General features: G+C 39.7%; 3 protein-coding genes across 5 annotated transcripts in view; 2 read left to right on the top strand and 1 right to left on the bottom strand.

Moving 5' to 3' along the window:
* Positions 1 to 5,542, top strand: part of LOC124635168 (protein-L-histidine N-pros-methyltransferase) — a 49,031-nt gene extending 43,489 nt beyond the window's left edge. Inside the window, exons 3-5 of the mRNA XM_047170974.1 lie at positions 2,337 to 2,549; positions 2,863 to 3,038; positions 3,330 to 5,542. Coding sequence (XP_047026930.1) covers positions 2,337 to 2,549; positions 2,863 to 3,038; positions 3,330 to 3,553 — 613 coding nt within the window. The 3' untranslated portion in view covers positions 3,554 to 5,542. The remainder of the gene's footprint in view (positions 1 to 2,336; positions 2,550 to 2,862; positions 3,039 to 3,329) is intronic.
* A 360-nt stretch (positions 5,543 to 5,902) lies between these two features.
* Positions 5,903 to 13,229, bottom strand: LOC124635097. 3 transcript variants are annotated; one of them, XM_047170884.1, is made up of 9 exons: positions 13,063 to 13,229; positions 12,679 to 12,953; positions 12,285 to 12,447; positions 11,973 to 12,144; positions 11,282 to 11,404; positions 10,521 to 10,740; positions 9,940 to 10,124; positions 8,885 to 8,981; positions 5,903 to 8,602 (listed from the first exon to the last, which is right to left on the bottom strand). In XM_047170884.1, the coding sequence occupies exons 2-9, from the start codon at positions 12,915 to 12,917 to the stop codon at positions 8,551 to 8,553; spliced, it is 1,251 nt and encodes a 416-aa protein (XP_047026840.1). In that variant the 5' UTR covers positions 12,918 to 12,953; positions 13,063 to 13,229; the 3' UTR covers positions 5,903 to 8,550. The 3 variants fall into 3 exon arrangements, with proteins under 3 accessions (XP_047026840.1, XP_047026842.1, XP_047026843.1); XM_047170886.1 differs by having other exon boundaries at positions 11,294 to 11,404; positions 13,063 to 13,228; XM_047170887.1 differs by lacking the exon at positions 11,282 to 11,404.
* Positions 13,230 to 13,460: 231 nt separating this feature from the next.
* On the top strand, positions 13,461 to 14,959 carry LOC124635098 (p21-activated protein kinase-interacting protein 1-like). Its single transcript, XM_047170888.1, has 3 exons — positions 13,461 to 13,661; positions 13,737 to 14,028; positions 14,142 to 14,959. Exons 1-3 carry the CDS (start codon positions 13,593 to 13,595, stop codon positions 14,939 to 14,941), a joined length of 1,161 nt encoding a protein of 386 aa, XP_047026844.1. The 5' UTR covers positions 13,461 to 13,592; the 3' UTR covers positions 14,942 to 14,959.
* Positions 14,960 to 15,048: the final 89 nt, after the last annotated feature.

Below are 15,048 nucleotides of genomic sequence, written 5' to 3'. Positions count from 1 at the left end.
GATAACACAGAACATTTACAAGGCACATAAAGCCTTGCAATTTGATAGAGCCAGTTAATAGATGCCTACGTACCTACTTACTGAGATAACCCTTTTTAGTTGTTTATTTTTTACTTAACCTGACCAGTAAATCAAACATGTAGAACAATGCAATGTGCGGTGTGAGAGCGGCGGTGGCGGCTGTGTGAGCGGTGGCCGGCCGTGTCCCCGTACGAGGCGTGAGGGTCGATTGCTCCTTCCGGTCCGGAGCCGGTTTTAATTTCCCGCGCGAGGCGGCGGCGCGTTAAGTTTAAACGGCCGGAGATGAGCCGCACACGTACTAATATCATGCACGGCCCGGGCCGTCGCCATAGCGACGCACACTCTTATGACGTGTGTGGCGCTGGCGCGGCGCGGGTGTGAGGCCGGGGGTAATATGATTTGAGCGCCCCCGGGCGGGGTGTCGCGCCCGCTTGTTTGCTCTCCGATGCAATCGCGATACGAGCCCCGCCCGCGCCCCGGCCCCCGCCGGCGACACATCTCTCACCTCCGTCGTCGATAACCGCATCGGATTCCTTGTTGCAAGCCACCGCATTCTATTGAAATAGATACCCCGCGCCCGCCTATCCACCTACCTACTGCTCTACTCGATTTACACGTCACCCCGCGCCGCACAATTTTCAACTCCACTCGACAGACCGCGCTCTTCCGTGTGGTTTCTGTTACCTATTACTTCATCGCCTCGAGTACGTGTCTACCTATCTACCTTCACTACGGCCATGAAAATTCCCTCACTCTTTTCGTCAAAAGTCTAAAAAGTACCCATTTGGAAACTTTTTCATCAAAGGAGAAGGGTAAATTGTCACCTCGACAACGGTGCTTATCCTCGTTATAGTCCTAATAAATCAATCACCTGATTCCGCCGACAACACAGTAACAACCGCCGTCATATTCCCGTGATCTTTTTGCGTGTTGACTCAATCGTGCGTTGTCACATCGAGTGTGGAATCTGGCGAGTTTACGCGGCGGCCGGTGACAATTACGCGGTGCCGGTGCTCATTAGTTGCGGCCGCGCAGCCGCTTCATGTATCATGTATTGCGCGTCGCTCGCAGCGCCAGCCACCGACCAGACAATAAAGCAATCAATCGGTACCGCGCGCCTCCGCAAACGAGCTGCCAGCGACCGACGACGACGCTGCCCGCCGCGATACATATGTATCAAACTATACCTGTCGTGTAACGCGACTTAACTACGTGTTCTGCACTTGTTTGCTATCCCATGCAGACGATCATCTCGGAAATGTATTGAGGTACTCTAGTTTCAGACTCTGACACTGCTTTACTGAACACTACCTCTAAGGCTTTCCTAATAGGGCATTGTGACTGAACGGTGTGCGCTGTTCGGGCGGCTGTAATTGCGACGCCGGAGGCCTCGGATAATGCCGTACGTGATATATGGTACTACGGCTAATAACAGAGCTCGAGCCCAGCGCCGATTATCCCTTTACCCGGCGCAGACGAATTCGTATCGATCGGAGCGTCGCTCGGTCTCAGCTAATGAGAGCGGGATTTACTACTCATTATCCACTTGTGTTGGTGCCCGGGGCGCGATGAAGACGTCGCGGGGTCGCGGAGCCGCGGGCGCACAATTTGCAGCGAGCGGCGGCGCTGGCCGGCCGGCCGTAGCCCGCAGCGCGCTTTGTACTTGATCCCGGTAATTGCGGACACCGCGCACCGTGCATCGCGCACTGTTCCTTCCGACGCCGCCACCACACGACCCACGCCAGCACTAGATAATTGCGCTATTGTTGCCTAGCTCAGCGACTCGCTTACAAATCGCTTTCTAGAAACCTATCCACGTTTAAATTAGAAGGTTCAAAACATCGAACGAACTTTGTTATTTGGACAATTAAGTTAGATAAGAAAATTAATAGTTCCATTGAATCGTGGCTGTAATATAGCATCGCATGTTCACTCCAGGCGGTGGAACGTTACCACACCCTGTTCTTTAAAGCAATTTTCTCTTACCCCGTATTCATTTCATGATGATTGACTACTTAGTTGAACATAAGTCCTACTAGCTAATATTTTAGAAAAGAATATTTATGATATCCGTATTTTTAAATAATTCGAGCATACTTTTATGGAATTTAATGAATATGCACTGGTTCCCGGCGATATTTCATATATGTACATAACATTAAGCTAAGGAGATATTTTTGAAAAAAATTCTTTAAAATACCATACCATACTCTCCTACCTCTTAAAAATCGATGTGCATTCAAAATTTTGCCTGCACAACTGCCAGCAACTTCCGCTTACAATGAAGAAAATGAATCAGCACATGCTTGTTCCAGCTGGCTGGGTCGCGGCTCTATGTTCGTGCTGTCGGAGGCTCAGGCCCGGGCGCTGCTGCGCGTCACGGGGCACGGCATCGGCGCCGGCGCACTCGTCGACGTGGGCGCCGGAGACGGCGAGGTCAGCCGCCGGTTCGCGCACATCTACCCGCACAACTATGCCACTGAAATATCGGCCAGCATGAGGAAAACACTCGCTGAAAAAGGATACAAGTTAGTACTGTTTTTTATATTTTTATGTTGGTGCAAATTGGCAGTTTTTTTTAAGGATTTCGGAATGAGTGTTGTGTAAAAAACCGTGTGAAAAATACACTGGTCTGAAATAAAATCCCAGTTTTCCCATGTTCTTACTCGTGTCGTCAAAGCGTCGAACGAAAGGGTATCATTTCATTATAAAATAAATATAAACTTATTGGCACACTGCTATTTGGATAATTTTGCCTTTCACGTATAGATTCATCGTATCACTTAACTGCCTCTTTTAAATTTCTTAAACCCAAAGTTAATAATCATCACTCCATTACAGACTACTAGACACTGAGAAGTGGCACCATTACCGCCAGTTCGACTGCATATGCATGCTGAACCTGCTCGACCGCTGCAGCAAGCCGAAGACCATGCTGAAGCAAGCCAGGGACGCGCTCGCGCCCGGCGGCGTCCTCATGCTGGCTCTCGTATTGCCGTACAAGCCTTACGTGGAAGGTAAGGCCTTTAAATAGTTCCGTCAGATCAGACCTCTTCGGCGAAGAGGTGTGGTTGTCCCAGGACATAACTCGGAATATCGTAATTTTGCAAGACTTATTTTTGGTCTTCCTTGCGCCGTCCGAAAAAAATCAGACGAAGGATACATACAGAAGATACACATGGAAAAATCATATATGTCTGCTTTGTCTCCAAACAGAAGAAATAAGCTTTTTTTATTTGATAAATGTGTTAAAGCAGAAATTTTAGCTGTTGAGTAGAAAAATGACCCTCTTTTTTTTCCTGTTCCAGTGACCTCAGACCACAAACCAGAAGAGCGTTTGCCAATCGAAGGCTTATACTTCGAAGACCAGTTGACTGCCTTCGTGAAGTTCATGCGTGAGGAGGCAGGCTTCGAGCTGGTATCGTGGTCGCGAGCCCCCTACCTCTGCGAAGGAGACTTTGCCCAAGCATATTACTGGCTCGACGATTCCGTGTACGTATTCAAACCAACAGCCGTAGACCCCGCGTCTTAAACAAGAAACCTCATGCTACAACGATTATTTATTATACTCAATTAGCTTAAAGTTCTTATTCCTAACTTGTATTGTAAAAGTGAGAGTGAATTTGCATCTGACGCTTTCGTGAGAACACGCGCGAGAAAATTGGTATTTTCTTTCACACTAGCGGGTTTTCCGCACGGTTTTTTTATGGACTACCATTCCGACCACCAAAATCCTGTCCGACAGTTGTAGATGTGATCGTTTGAACCTGTCAATCAATTGTACGGTCCACTCGGAAAACCCAAGCAGAAAATCCGCTAGTCCGAAAGCGCTGTTACCCTTTGAATGTAAGTTCGAAATGCAGTATACGATTCTGAAATTACTTAAACTTACCTGTAGTAAATTTTATAAGGTTTTTTATACTTAATCGAACAACAGACTTCGGGAACTTGATCACGGTATTAGGATTTTTGTACATTAAATGTAACATTAATATATAGGCATTCAGTATCGTATATTGCATTCACTTGCAAGTACCGGTCCAGCTGTTTAACTAAACTAGTTGATTAGTTAAGACGTGCTGTTTTCATAATCGTTGATCATACCAGCCAGCCATTAATAGGTACTAAATAATCAAGGTATTATACTGATTCTTTTTCTAAAGGTCTTAACTAATACAGCCTCTTCAATTTCAATATAATATGAATGAAAGCTTTCTCGAAAGGAATAAAAATTTATATCATTATAATGATAGTTGGCTGAAGTGTAAGATTATTATGGTGGATCCAAAATATGTGTTAGGGGACAGTCCATATTAGGCCTTGAAAATCAAATTGGCTTAATGAGAGTAGTGTCGAATGTTTTCCACACCCTATTCTTTGGTTCCACCGACGTAGGGTGCATAAGATTACTTACATAATTACATTCCTAGTGTAGATCGCGTTCTATTCACAAACGCATTTGAACATTCGGACCCGTCAATCGGTCCAACGCATTTATCGATTACGTAATGTCCAATCGAGTTGCAAGTCTTTTTTTCTACGTACGGTTTTTAGGGTTCCGTACCTCAAAAGGAAAAAACGGAACCCTTATAGGATCACTTTGTTTAATAATTTAATTAATTCTTAAATAGTTTAATCATGTTGTCAATTTTCGTTCTAAAACGATTTATTTACGTACTTTAAAAGAATTATATATGTTGTAAATATAGTTTTGCTCTATTCAACACAAGGTAGTGACAATCATCGAATGTTCTAATTATCAAGTTCTCAAGTATTTGTAAGATTATTGTATTGGTCCATACATAACACACACATACGCACATCGATAGCTGTTGTTTAATATCATTATGAAATATATGAATATAATCTGTATACCATGTAACTTTAAAAAATATTAGATGTTTTGTACTTTTTCTACGGTGGTGTATTTAATATTACTATAGTCATAATAAAAAGTCCCTAACAACTCAGATCTGGTTGTCACAAGCGACATTGCTTGAGATCCTACTATAATTCCAAAGGATTCTGTTTATTAATAAAGGGTTCATGATAACTGGCGAGATGCCAGTGTACTATAAGTTGGAATACCCTCTGCCTAACTCTTTCGGAAAACAGGCGTGATATTGTGCTATGTAATTTGAATAAATACTCGTATAATAATATATTTTCAAAGATTATTGTATTACGCGTAGTTTGTGAAACTAAAGTTATTGATATTGTCGTTGATAAGCAATCAAAAATAAGTATTTGTTATATTGTGTACTTACATATTGTGCCAAATGTGTGTATGTAGAACATTCCACGAATATAATTTCGGTTTTGCATGCTTTCTCGTTCTTGCGCGTACAAAAAAATTAATAACAATTTGAAATAATATTGCTCGCAATATATGTATAATCGTGGCAATGTCATAAACATTCCGAACAGTTTCAGTTGATCAGAACATTGTTACTTCTTTCCAAAATGATTGGTGTAGGTAATAATGATTGTCATAAAAATAAAAATATTTTTCTCTGATCTACTCCCTTGTTTCATTTTGATTCGTTCAATGGTGGCTTCTACTGACTGCCAATCTACGAAGGGCTAGTTTCCTAAGTCAACCCTGATGCAGCTGAAAACAGTTTTAGAAGTAGTGGCTGCCTAACTGAGCGCATGTATCCTGTTGGTCCGAGATCCCACTGCAAGTTATATACATGCATAAGCTAGTTGATCAAATACTTTGGTATTGCAGGCAGGGAAACCTACGAAAAAATAATTCCCCTGTTTACAAGGATAAGTCTAATTAAGCATTTTTTCGTCAAATAGCTCATGCATCTTGGGAGGTTTCGGAATAAGTGTTTTTCAGATCCAGCCTAAATAATAAGTTTAAAAAAAAAAACAATTTTATCATTATTTATTTATTTACTTCTAAGCACTGCTTTTCATTACTAAATTACCACCATTACATTAAAAGAATCTTCAGATACAAATAATAAATTACATGGCAAGGCCAATTTTGATACTACATAAATACAATTGCTGATTGCTTAAATACCGAATCGACTTCTGTATCGGCGAAATAATAGTAATACTAGAGGTTTGTTGACACCTCCTTGTGTCGTGTATTTCTCAATTTGGATCAGTCTAAAACCAAGCAATCACCAGCTGAGATACACTATAAACTTAAATAAATTTCGAAACACAATTTTAAAATAATGTAAAATAGTAACTAATTTTCCGATTGGTATTGCGTTATGTCAAAATTAGATTTTGATTGAATAAAAATTTATCACAGAATTCAGATGCCAAACGTTGTTGAAAATTACGGGTACGTTTTACCAAACAATAATAAATGCTTTTACAGAGGATAAATATACTAATGAATGATGATGATGATGAATAATTTAACGTGTCCGTAAATACTACAATACAATACAAAAGACTATGTTATTACGTATGAATTAACCATCACTAAGAGGAAGTAATATAATAGAAAATAGTCAGTTTCATACTCTGTCATTGTCGCCCTACTGTTCAGAACGTGAATACCATGTAGTTACGTGCAACGGTAGGAGATCAAGTTATTTCTGCGCAAAAATAATAGCACGCTGAACTGACAGAGAGCTTCAAAGAAATAAGTCACATTAAATTTTATCAATTTCCAATACCTTATGAAAGAATTCCGATTATATCAATAAAAAAAATGCAATATGAAATCCATTTTTGACTAGAAAGCTTATAATTCTAATACAGAGAGAGATTCTTTTGGAAGTTTATAATACTTTTCAAGAGTAAGATTTTGACGGTTATATCAACTTAATTAATACTAGGTGTATTGTTAGTTGTCGATGAAAACATAGTAGCCTCGTAAATATTTGGATAATGTACCGAGACAAGAGTTGTAACGTAGAATATTATGCCGATTATAGTTCTGCCATAACCGACCGCTAATACGAATATGAAATACAACATAAGTGTACAACGCACTTACCTACAAAAAGCTGCTTACAATTAATGTTATTTGACAATAATCAAATAAATTGTGATGCGTACAACAATCCAATGAACCGAGACCATGTCAGAATCTGGTACTTACGCTATACAATACAACCTCACACTCACCTCCGTTGTGATGTGAATATGACAAATTATGTTTATAATTTAGAATTACAGTACTAAGATACAAAACTTTAAATTTAAAGTAGGCTTTGCCTAATTATTGCACTAATCATTAAACTTATGTAGTCCATTATTTCACATGATGATGTTATGGAAGTAAATAGTGACTCCTATCAGTGATACATCTCGATCAAAGTCCACTTCAGCTAAGCTCCTTCGACCGTCTATTTACTCTACTGTACACTGAGACATCAAAATAATAATAGGTACGTGAAAAAGTGTCCTAACTACGAATAATAATTTATACCTAAAACCTTATGAATAAAATTCCGTTTTGTACGAGGCGACAAGTGTCTCAGTGTACAGTATGCACATCTCATCATTTCTTACAGATCCTAATTTTATACATCCACAGGCAACATCAGCTAAGACGTGAAAAATTTGCAGTCTTCAATAAGATACTAACCTCCCTATCACTCACAAGACAAGACATGGCGATCAAACTTTATTACATAATGCGCATAATACTCGGCGAGCAGCCGGCGACGCTCACTACTACATACGTTCCTAAGTAACATTCATGTCAAGACTTCGCTCAGACCTACTCCTATTACACTTCTATCACAGTGTAAATAATGCACTTACGATAATAACTGAGATTAAACTTAAAATAATTAGGACGAATCTTCAAATTACGGTAGAAAAAAAACCTTAACCATTAAATACATTCAGTAACAACGAAAGCAATAACATACATTGACTGTATGAACTTTTACAACAGATAATATGGAAAAATGTAAGTAAAATATAAAAAAAAGAAACTTCTGCAAACACCAACAAGTAAAGCAATAAAAACCGCAAAAACAAGGACAGCAGATAACTACATTATTATATAAACCAAGTTTGTGCTGAACATGCTGTTACACAATCTCCTCCGCCCGATATTCAATTAATTCAGCGTAAGCGTAGACGCACAGATCCGCGTACAACAATATTACTAAATAATAAAATATTCGACAGCTCGGTGTCCGACACGGTTTCACTCTCAAGGTACAACATTCCAAATAAATGGAAATTTTATCTCAACTTACACACTACCTAATGACAAGTTGTAATCGAGAAATTACTGTTACGAATAATATGCTGATATTGATTAAATATGAAGTTAACATCAGATGTGGCCTGAATATTGAAGTTTACAGCAAGAGATGTGATAATATTGATATACAACACTATTATTACACGTTACATTGTGTCTACGGTTCTATTGCTAATATGAGATTACAAGACGTAGTTAATATATGTTACGCGATACAAAGTACAGAGATATGTTTTGCTGCAAGCTACAATGGTCAGATCATCGAACCGTGTGGACAGCGGGCGTGGTGACGTCACCGCGGCTCAGCCGTCGGCGGCGCTGGCGTCCGGTGGCTAGTTGCCGCTCACTATCTTACGGCTCTCCAGCTCCTCCATGTTGTTAGAGCTGAATAAAAAAATATTAAACCTAAGTTTTGCTTTCTATCACTAAGTAGCTGTTTTTCCGCGGTTTCACCCACGGCCCGAGCGAAATTCTTCCCCGGACAAAATATAGCCTTTGTTACTCGGGAATAGTGTGGCTTTCGAATGGTGGAACAATTTTAATATCGATTTAGAAAATCAGAGTCAACACAACAATATTCACTCTTCATTATATTCATAGAGATTATTGAATTAGGAAACAACTACTATGATTCGTTTATCTTTAGTGACAGTTAATTTGTCTTACCGAAGTTTATCATCATTCTTCCACGAGGTGACCTGAATGTGCGGCGGCGGCAGGTAGCTACGTAGCGACTGCACCAATTGGATGGTATCCAACAATACTGAAATTATAAAAAATAAACATAATTTAAACTTTTTAAACCATAGAAAAGACATCTACGACTGAGCAGCTCAAAATGTTTAATATAGCAGGACCTAATAGTATCTGCTCAACAGGATCTCTCAGGTCGGCAAGAAAAGGATAAATCCAAACTAATATTATAAATGCGAAAGTAACTCTGTCTGTCTGTCTGTCTGTCTTTCTGTCTGTCTGTCTGTCTGTCTGTCTGTCTGTCTTTTCTTCACGCCTAAACTACTGAACCGATTTGTGTGAAATTTGGTACAGACATAGTTTGAAACTTGAGAAAGGACATAGGATAGTTTTTATTACAAAAAAAAAATAAAAATAAAATTATTCCGGACATATAGCGCCATCTATTGGTCAAATCAAAAATCTGCTGGTAGTCACTATTCCACGCGAACGAAGTTGCGGGCAAAAGCTAGTTATAAATAAATAAATATTGGGACACCAATTTGACACACGATCGGCTGGCCCTATTCTTGTTTATTGATTAATTAATTTTAATAATTAAATTGTATCATAGGTGCTAACGCCTCGGCAAACGTAGTGTAGGACGTCCTCAGGCACGGTGGAGTGATGACTTGCGCAAGACGGCTGGCAGGAGCTGGATGCGAGCAGCCGAAAATCGATCTCAGTGGCGTGCACTTGGAGAGGCCTATGTCCAGCAGTGGACTGCTATAGGCTGATGATGATGATAGGTGCTAACGCAAGTAATAAATTGCGTAGCTACATACATATTTTTTATTGTTTTTTTTTGTTAGGTGATCCAATCTGTAGTTCACTCGATAAAAGCTAACTAAACTAAACTCTTTAGTGAGGATAGTTGGATGTAAAAAAACGGGAGATGGTTGCGCCATTTCTACTTCCTAGCGAAAACACATAGAAAAGGGTGGGCGTTTTGTGGGGCTGCAGGTTGCGCTGTAGGTTGCGGTACGTACTCTTCTGCAGCTGCTCGCTCTGCTTGCCGTAGGGCTTGCACATGGCGGGGCGCACGCAGGGCCGCATGCGCTGCAGGTTGCGCGCCAGCTCCGCGAAGGCGCGCACCACGCGCTCCTGCCCGCCCGCGCCGCGCTCCGCGTGCCCGGACCCGCCCGACAGCGACTCCAGGCTCTCCAGGTTAGCCCTGCAACCAATCAACATGCTTTGTTGTGTACTGCCACCGAGTAAAGAAAGAACGGAGATGCCATAAGGCAGGTAGGTTAAATGCCTTCTTCTAGGGCAAATACGGACGGTAGGAGTGACCAAAACAATGAGCTAACGAGTGTGAGTGAAGTAACAAGCGTTTTTGGTGTTACAAAAAATGGGCCGCACGTTCCCTTCCCAGAACATACGCATTTTTCGACGCTACTTTCTTAGATTTTCCATTTTTCTTGTAATAAATTACCCTCTTCTTTGTACACAAGAATAATCTTGCTAAGTCTGGTTGTCAAACTACAAGTAATAACTGCCAATGCAGCTGCAGGCGTGCCTTCCGAACCACGTTACTTTGTGCACAAAGATGTAAAAAAACATCAATTACCTCAGAAAATCAGTGAGCTTATGCTCATCAGCATAATGATGCTTAGACTTGGTGTCGAGACTGGCTTGTGAAGAGCTGGAGGAGCGTTGTTGAGAGTGAGCGTACTTGTCAATGGACGACTGATGGCCCAGTGATCGGTTCTGATGCTGAAGCAGCATCTGTTGGTGCTGTGACAGCTTGTCCTGGCTGCGACGGTCTGACTTCTCGCCTGTTAGGCTTGCTGCAATAGAAGAAAGTAAAAAGATTTTTCAACTCGTCTTTTCAATATTCATTAATGTATCAAAGACACTGGCCACATCAGTTGTGTACAATAAATAATGTTGAGAATAAATAAGTTGGGTTAGTAAAGGCAGGCAGTTAGTGAAGTCGTGGTGGCCTAGTGGGTAAAGAACCAACCTTTCGAGTATGAGGGTGTGGGTTCGATTCCAGGGTCAGGCAAGTACCAATGCAACTTTTCTAAGTTCGTATGTACTTTCTAAGTATACTTAGACACCAATGGCTGATAAAAAAGGTGAAGGAAAACATCTTGAGGAAACCTGGACTATAAAGTCTGAAATCACCAACCCGCATTGAGCAAGCGTGGTGATTAATGCTCAATCCTTCTCCATGTGAGAGGAGGCCTGTGCCCAGCAGTGGGACGATAAAAAGGCTGTAACAGTAAAGGCAGGCTGCCAAGAACCGCAAATATGTAAATGTGACCAACAAATGCCATTTCAAGAGTTAGTAAAACAGCATAAAAGACAAAGAAAGGTGATTTTTACATAACAACTCACTGAGAGCGGCGAGATGTGGTGCAAGCGGAAGCTGGTAGTCTTGTGCGAGAGCCGTGCTGCGTAGCAGACGCTCCACTGCCTGGCTGTCAGGCAAGTTAGAAGCACCCGCATCTGATGCAAAGAATAATGTACCATTTAAGATACATAACATTATCCTTTGCTTTCTCAATTATCAAAAATACATCTCACTCTCATTGTTTAGATTTGTTATGCATATTCAAAATTATGAATGTCAGGAAAAAAGTGCACCTTCCCACATGAATAAGCATTATATAGAGCAAAATTGGAAAAAAACATTTTCACATCAAACAACGCATTGGTATTAGCTTGTGTTCCATTAATTTCCCAAGTAGACCATGATACAGATAGAAAGTACATGATCTTAATGGAAACCAACTGGACCTTGACTGCACACTATAATTATTACTTTCTAATGAGAATCAGATCTATTGTTTTATTGAACAATAATAATTTGGTTAAATATCAGCACCACTTTTGTATGCGGTATGTTTCATTTATCTTACAAATTGTCAGAGTTATCATAAAATATGTAAGAACTAATGTTAAATTGCATAAATGAAGGTCTTCAGAATAATTTCTATCTCTCGGTTGCTTTGAGACTGCCTTATATTCCTAGTAAAATTGCAGAGATTATAGTAAGCTATAGTGCAGTAAATACCAGGTATGTATGTGGGCTGCTGCGATAGATGCTGCTGTATTGACTTCTGTGTCATCTCTAGCTGATTCTTGTAATACCGACAAGCTGGGTTAGGACAGTTCTGCACCACTTCTATTATGAACTCCTTCTCCATTCCAAACTGCTCTCTGCCTATTGTATATGACTCCACAACCTTAAAAGAATAATTTTCATTATGTTTAGCATGAATAATACTGAACTGAGGGGTTACACAATAGACTTCTGTTTATATTATAATATCATCATATCTAATAGTGACATGAACTTTAAATACAGTTGTACATATGTACTCACAGCTCTGACGGTGGCTTCTAATCCTAGATGGAGTCCATGAGGCCCATTCATGTGTTTCAACATAACAGCGTTTGCAAAATGTTCATACGGTAATATAATTTTACCATTTTCACGAAGAATCAGTCTCCCCTGTGTATCTAAACCCACTCTGGATGCCATCATTCTGTAAATAAGCATGATTTTGTTATAATGTGATATGCATTGCACCAAATGTGATTATGCTTAGAGATTTCTGGAAATTATTAATAATCAGAATAATAACTGAGGTGTTATTATGTTTGTGATGTTACATATGATATTTTATTTGTGTTTATATTTACACTAATGAGGAAAACATATAGAAAACAGGAATCTTGTAAGAATATATAGCATCAACAAAAATAAAAAGACTCACTGTAAATATGCAGCACTGGGAAGCATGGAGGACTCTTTGAGATCACTGAAACACTGTAAGAGTTCTATGCTGGGGCTCCATCCCTTGTTCTGTAGGTATAGCTGCAGCAGCATGTACAGTTTCTCCGTGACATAGCCCTCGGCGCCGTGCGGGGTCGCTGAGCTTGACGTACTCGCCGCTCCACTTGAAGTTCCAGTGCTTTTAGCCAATACACTCTTCATCGTCTCGGCCAAATCCATCTTGTAGATGTCTAAATATGTCCTCTTTTGGGAATCCTTCGAGATAACAAACAAACTGTTTAGCAAATAATGCCAACCACGGAGATCGATAGCGCCAGACGTTCACTAAAACACTGCCTCATACACCGTGTACACGCATACTTACCAGAATGATAATATGTTCGTGCTAAAGAATTAAACTGAATTTGAGTAATTAAATTTTAATTACAGATTTATCCATTCGATATCTTGCACAAAAAATAGAAATAGTGAAGTGAGGTTTTCGTTTTTCTCTTGACGCTGTCTGTCAATTTTTTCTGAAGATTGTCGATTGTTGACTAAAAAATACAAATTATATAAAAAATCTACTAGTGATGTCCTAGAAACTAACTGACTAATTTTAGATCCAAACTTAATTACAATTTTGATTCAGCATACATAAGGGGAAATAAAGACTTTTTCAGTTTCGAATAATTATCTATATTTAAAGTGAATTGATTTATTTATCGATAAATAGACGTATTCAGGACCATTTCTGGGCTGTTTCTGAGATTGACATCTCACATTTTGATTTGACGTTCTGGCAGTGGCACAAACAAAACGTGTATGTGTTGAGGTTATGAAGTGATCAAAATAATTGGTTTTTACGCATCATTTTAAAGAATTCAACAGTAAAATAGCAGGTTCACGACGGCAATGGATGAATTAGTAGTCGGCACTTACGAAGGCTTCTTGCTCGGTTACTCAATTCGTACAGAAGATGCGGTAAGCATACTTAAAATCATCCATTAAGGTGTGTTTGTTGCTTTGCTGCTTTTCAATGTAATTTCGCCTTTTCAGGTAACAAAACTGAAGCAAACGTTTGCAACTCATTCGCATACTGCATCAGTACGATGCATGTCTATTGGAGGCAAGTTCCTCGCCTCTGGTGGCACGGATGATAAAGTAGTTGTTATCGATATGAAAACTCGTAAAGAACACACGGTTCTCATGAATCACGATGGTACAATAAATACTGTTGCATTCACTAATGGTGGCACGCATCTGCTAACAGGCAGTGATGATGGTTCCATAATAGTTACTAGAACAGGCAACTGGCAAATAGAAAAGATATGGAAAAAAGCTCATGGAGGTAAGCAATTCCTTTATTTCAAATAAAAATATTTCAATAAACACTGCACTTTTGGCACATATATTTATTAGACTATAATACTTTATAATTTAACTTGTTGTATTACTTTTCAGGTCAGCCAGTGACTGCAATTGCAGTACATCCATCTGATAAACTTGCTCTCAGTGTTGGTGGTGACAAAACATTAAGAACATGGAACTTGATCAAGGGTCGGCCAGCTTTCACAATCAATCTTGCTAGTAAAGGAGTCCTATTACCAACAGAAATCAAGTTTTCACCAGGAGGTGATAGATTTTCACTAGTCTCACAACAAACAGTTGATGTGTGGACAATCAGTAAGGCGGGAGTAGAAAAACGAATCACTTGTAACTCAAAACCAACATCTGTACAATGGTTAACAGATGAAAGGTTATTTGTAGGACTAGAAAATGGTAATATAATCACACTGACTGTCTCTGATACTCAAGCTCTGACATACAAGGCACACAAACAGAGGGTAAAATCATTGCATTATGAAAATGAAATTCTGTATTCTGCATCTAGTTCAGGGGAATTGAAAGTTTGGTCTGTAGATGATTCAACACTGGATGAATTATGTTCCTGCAATGCTGCATGTCGAGTGACTTGTGTTACATTGAATAGACAAAGCCATCTTATCAAGAAGGAAGAGAAGTCTGATGAGGAAGAGGAAACTGAAGATAAAGCTGCAAGTGAAGAGAATGATGATTCAGATGAAGCGGAGGAAGTCACATCACCCCCCAAAAGGAAACCTGGTGCTTTTGTTACTATTAGCTATGGGGATGATGACAAAGACAATGATGAAAAGGATGGGGAAATTAAACCACCACCAGCAAAGAAATTCAAGAAACGAAAACGCAACAAAAAGCCCAAAAATAAAACCCCAGCTAATTAAATATATGTTTCAATTGGATATTTTTGTATTATTTATTTTGTTGATAAATTCTTATGTTATATTCCCATAAAAGATTTCATGCATCACATAGGCATCAAGTGTAGCAG

This window comes from Helicoverpa zea, chromosome 12 (genome assembly GCF_022581195.2).
Source record: "Helicoverpa zea isolate HzStark_Cry1AcR chromosome 12, ilHelZeax1.1, whole genome shotgun sequence".
NCBI classification, from domain to species: domain Eukaryota; kingdom Metazoa; phylum Arthropoda; class Insecta; order Lepidoptera; family Noctuidae; genus Helicoverpa; species Helicoverpa zea.
Note: the sequence above shows the minus strand (reverse complement) of the source record. Positions and strands in the feature narration are given on the sequence as shown.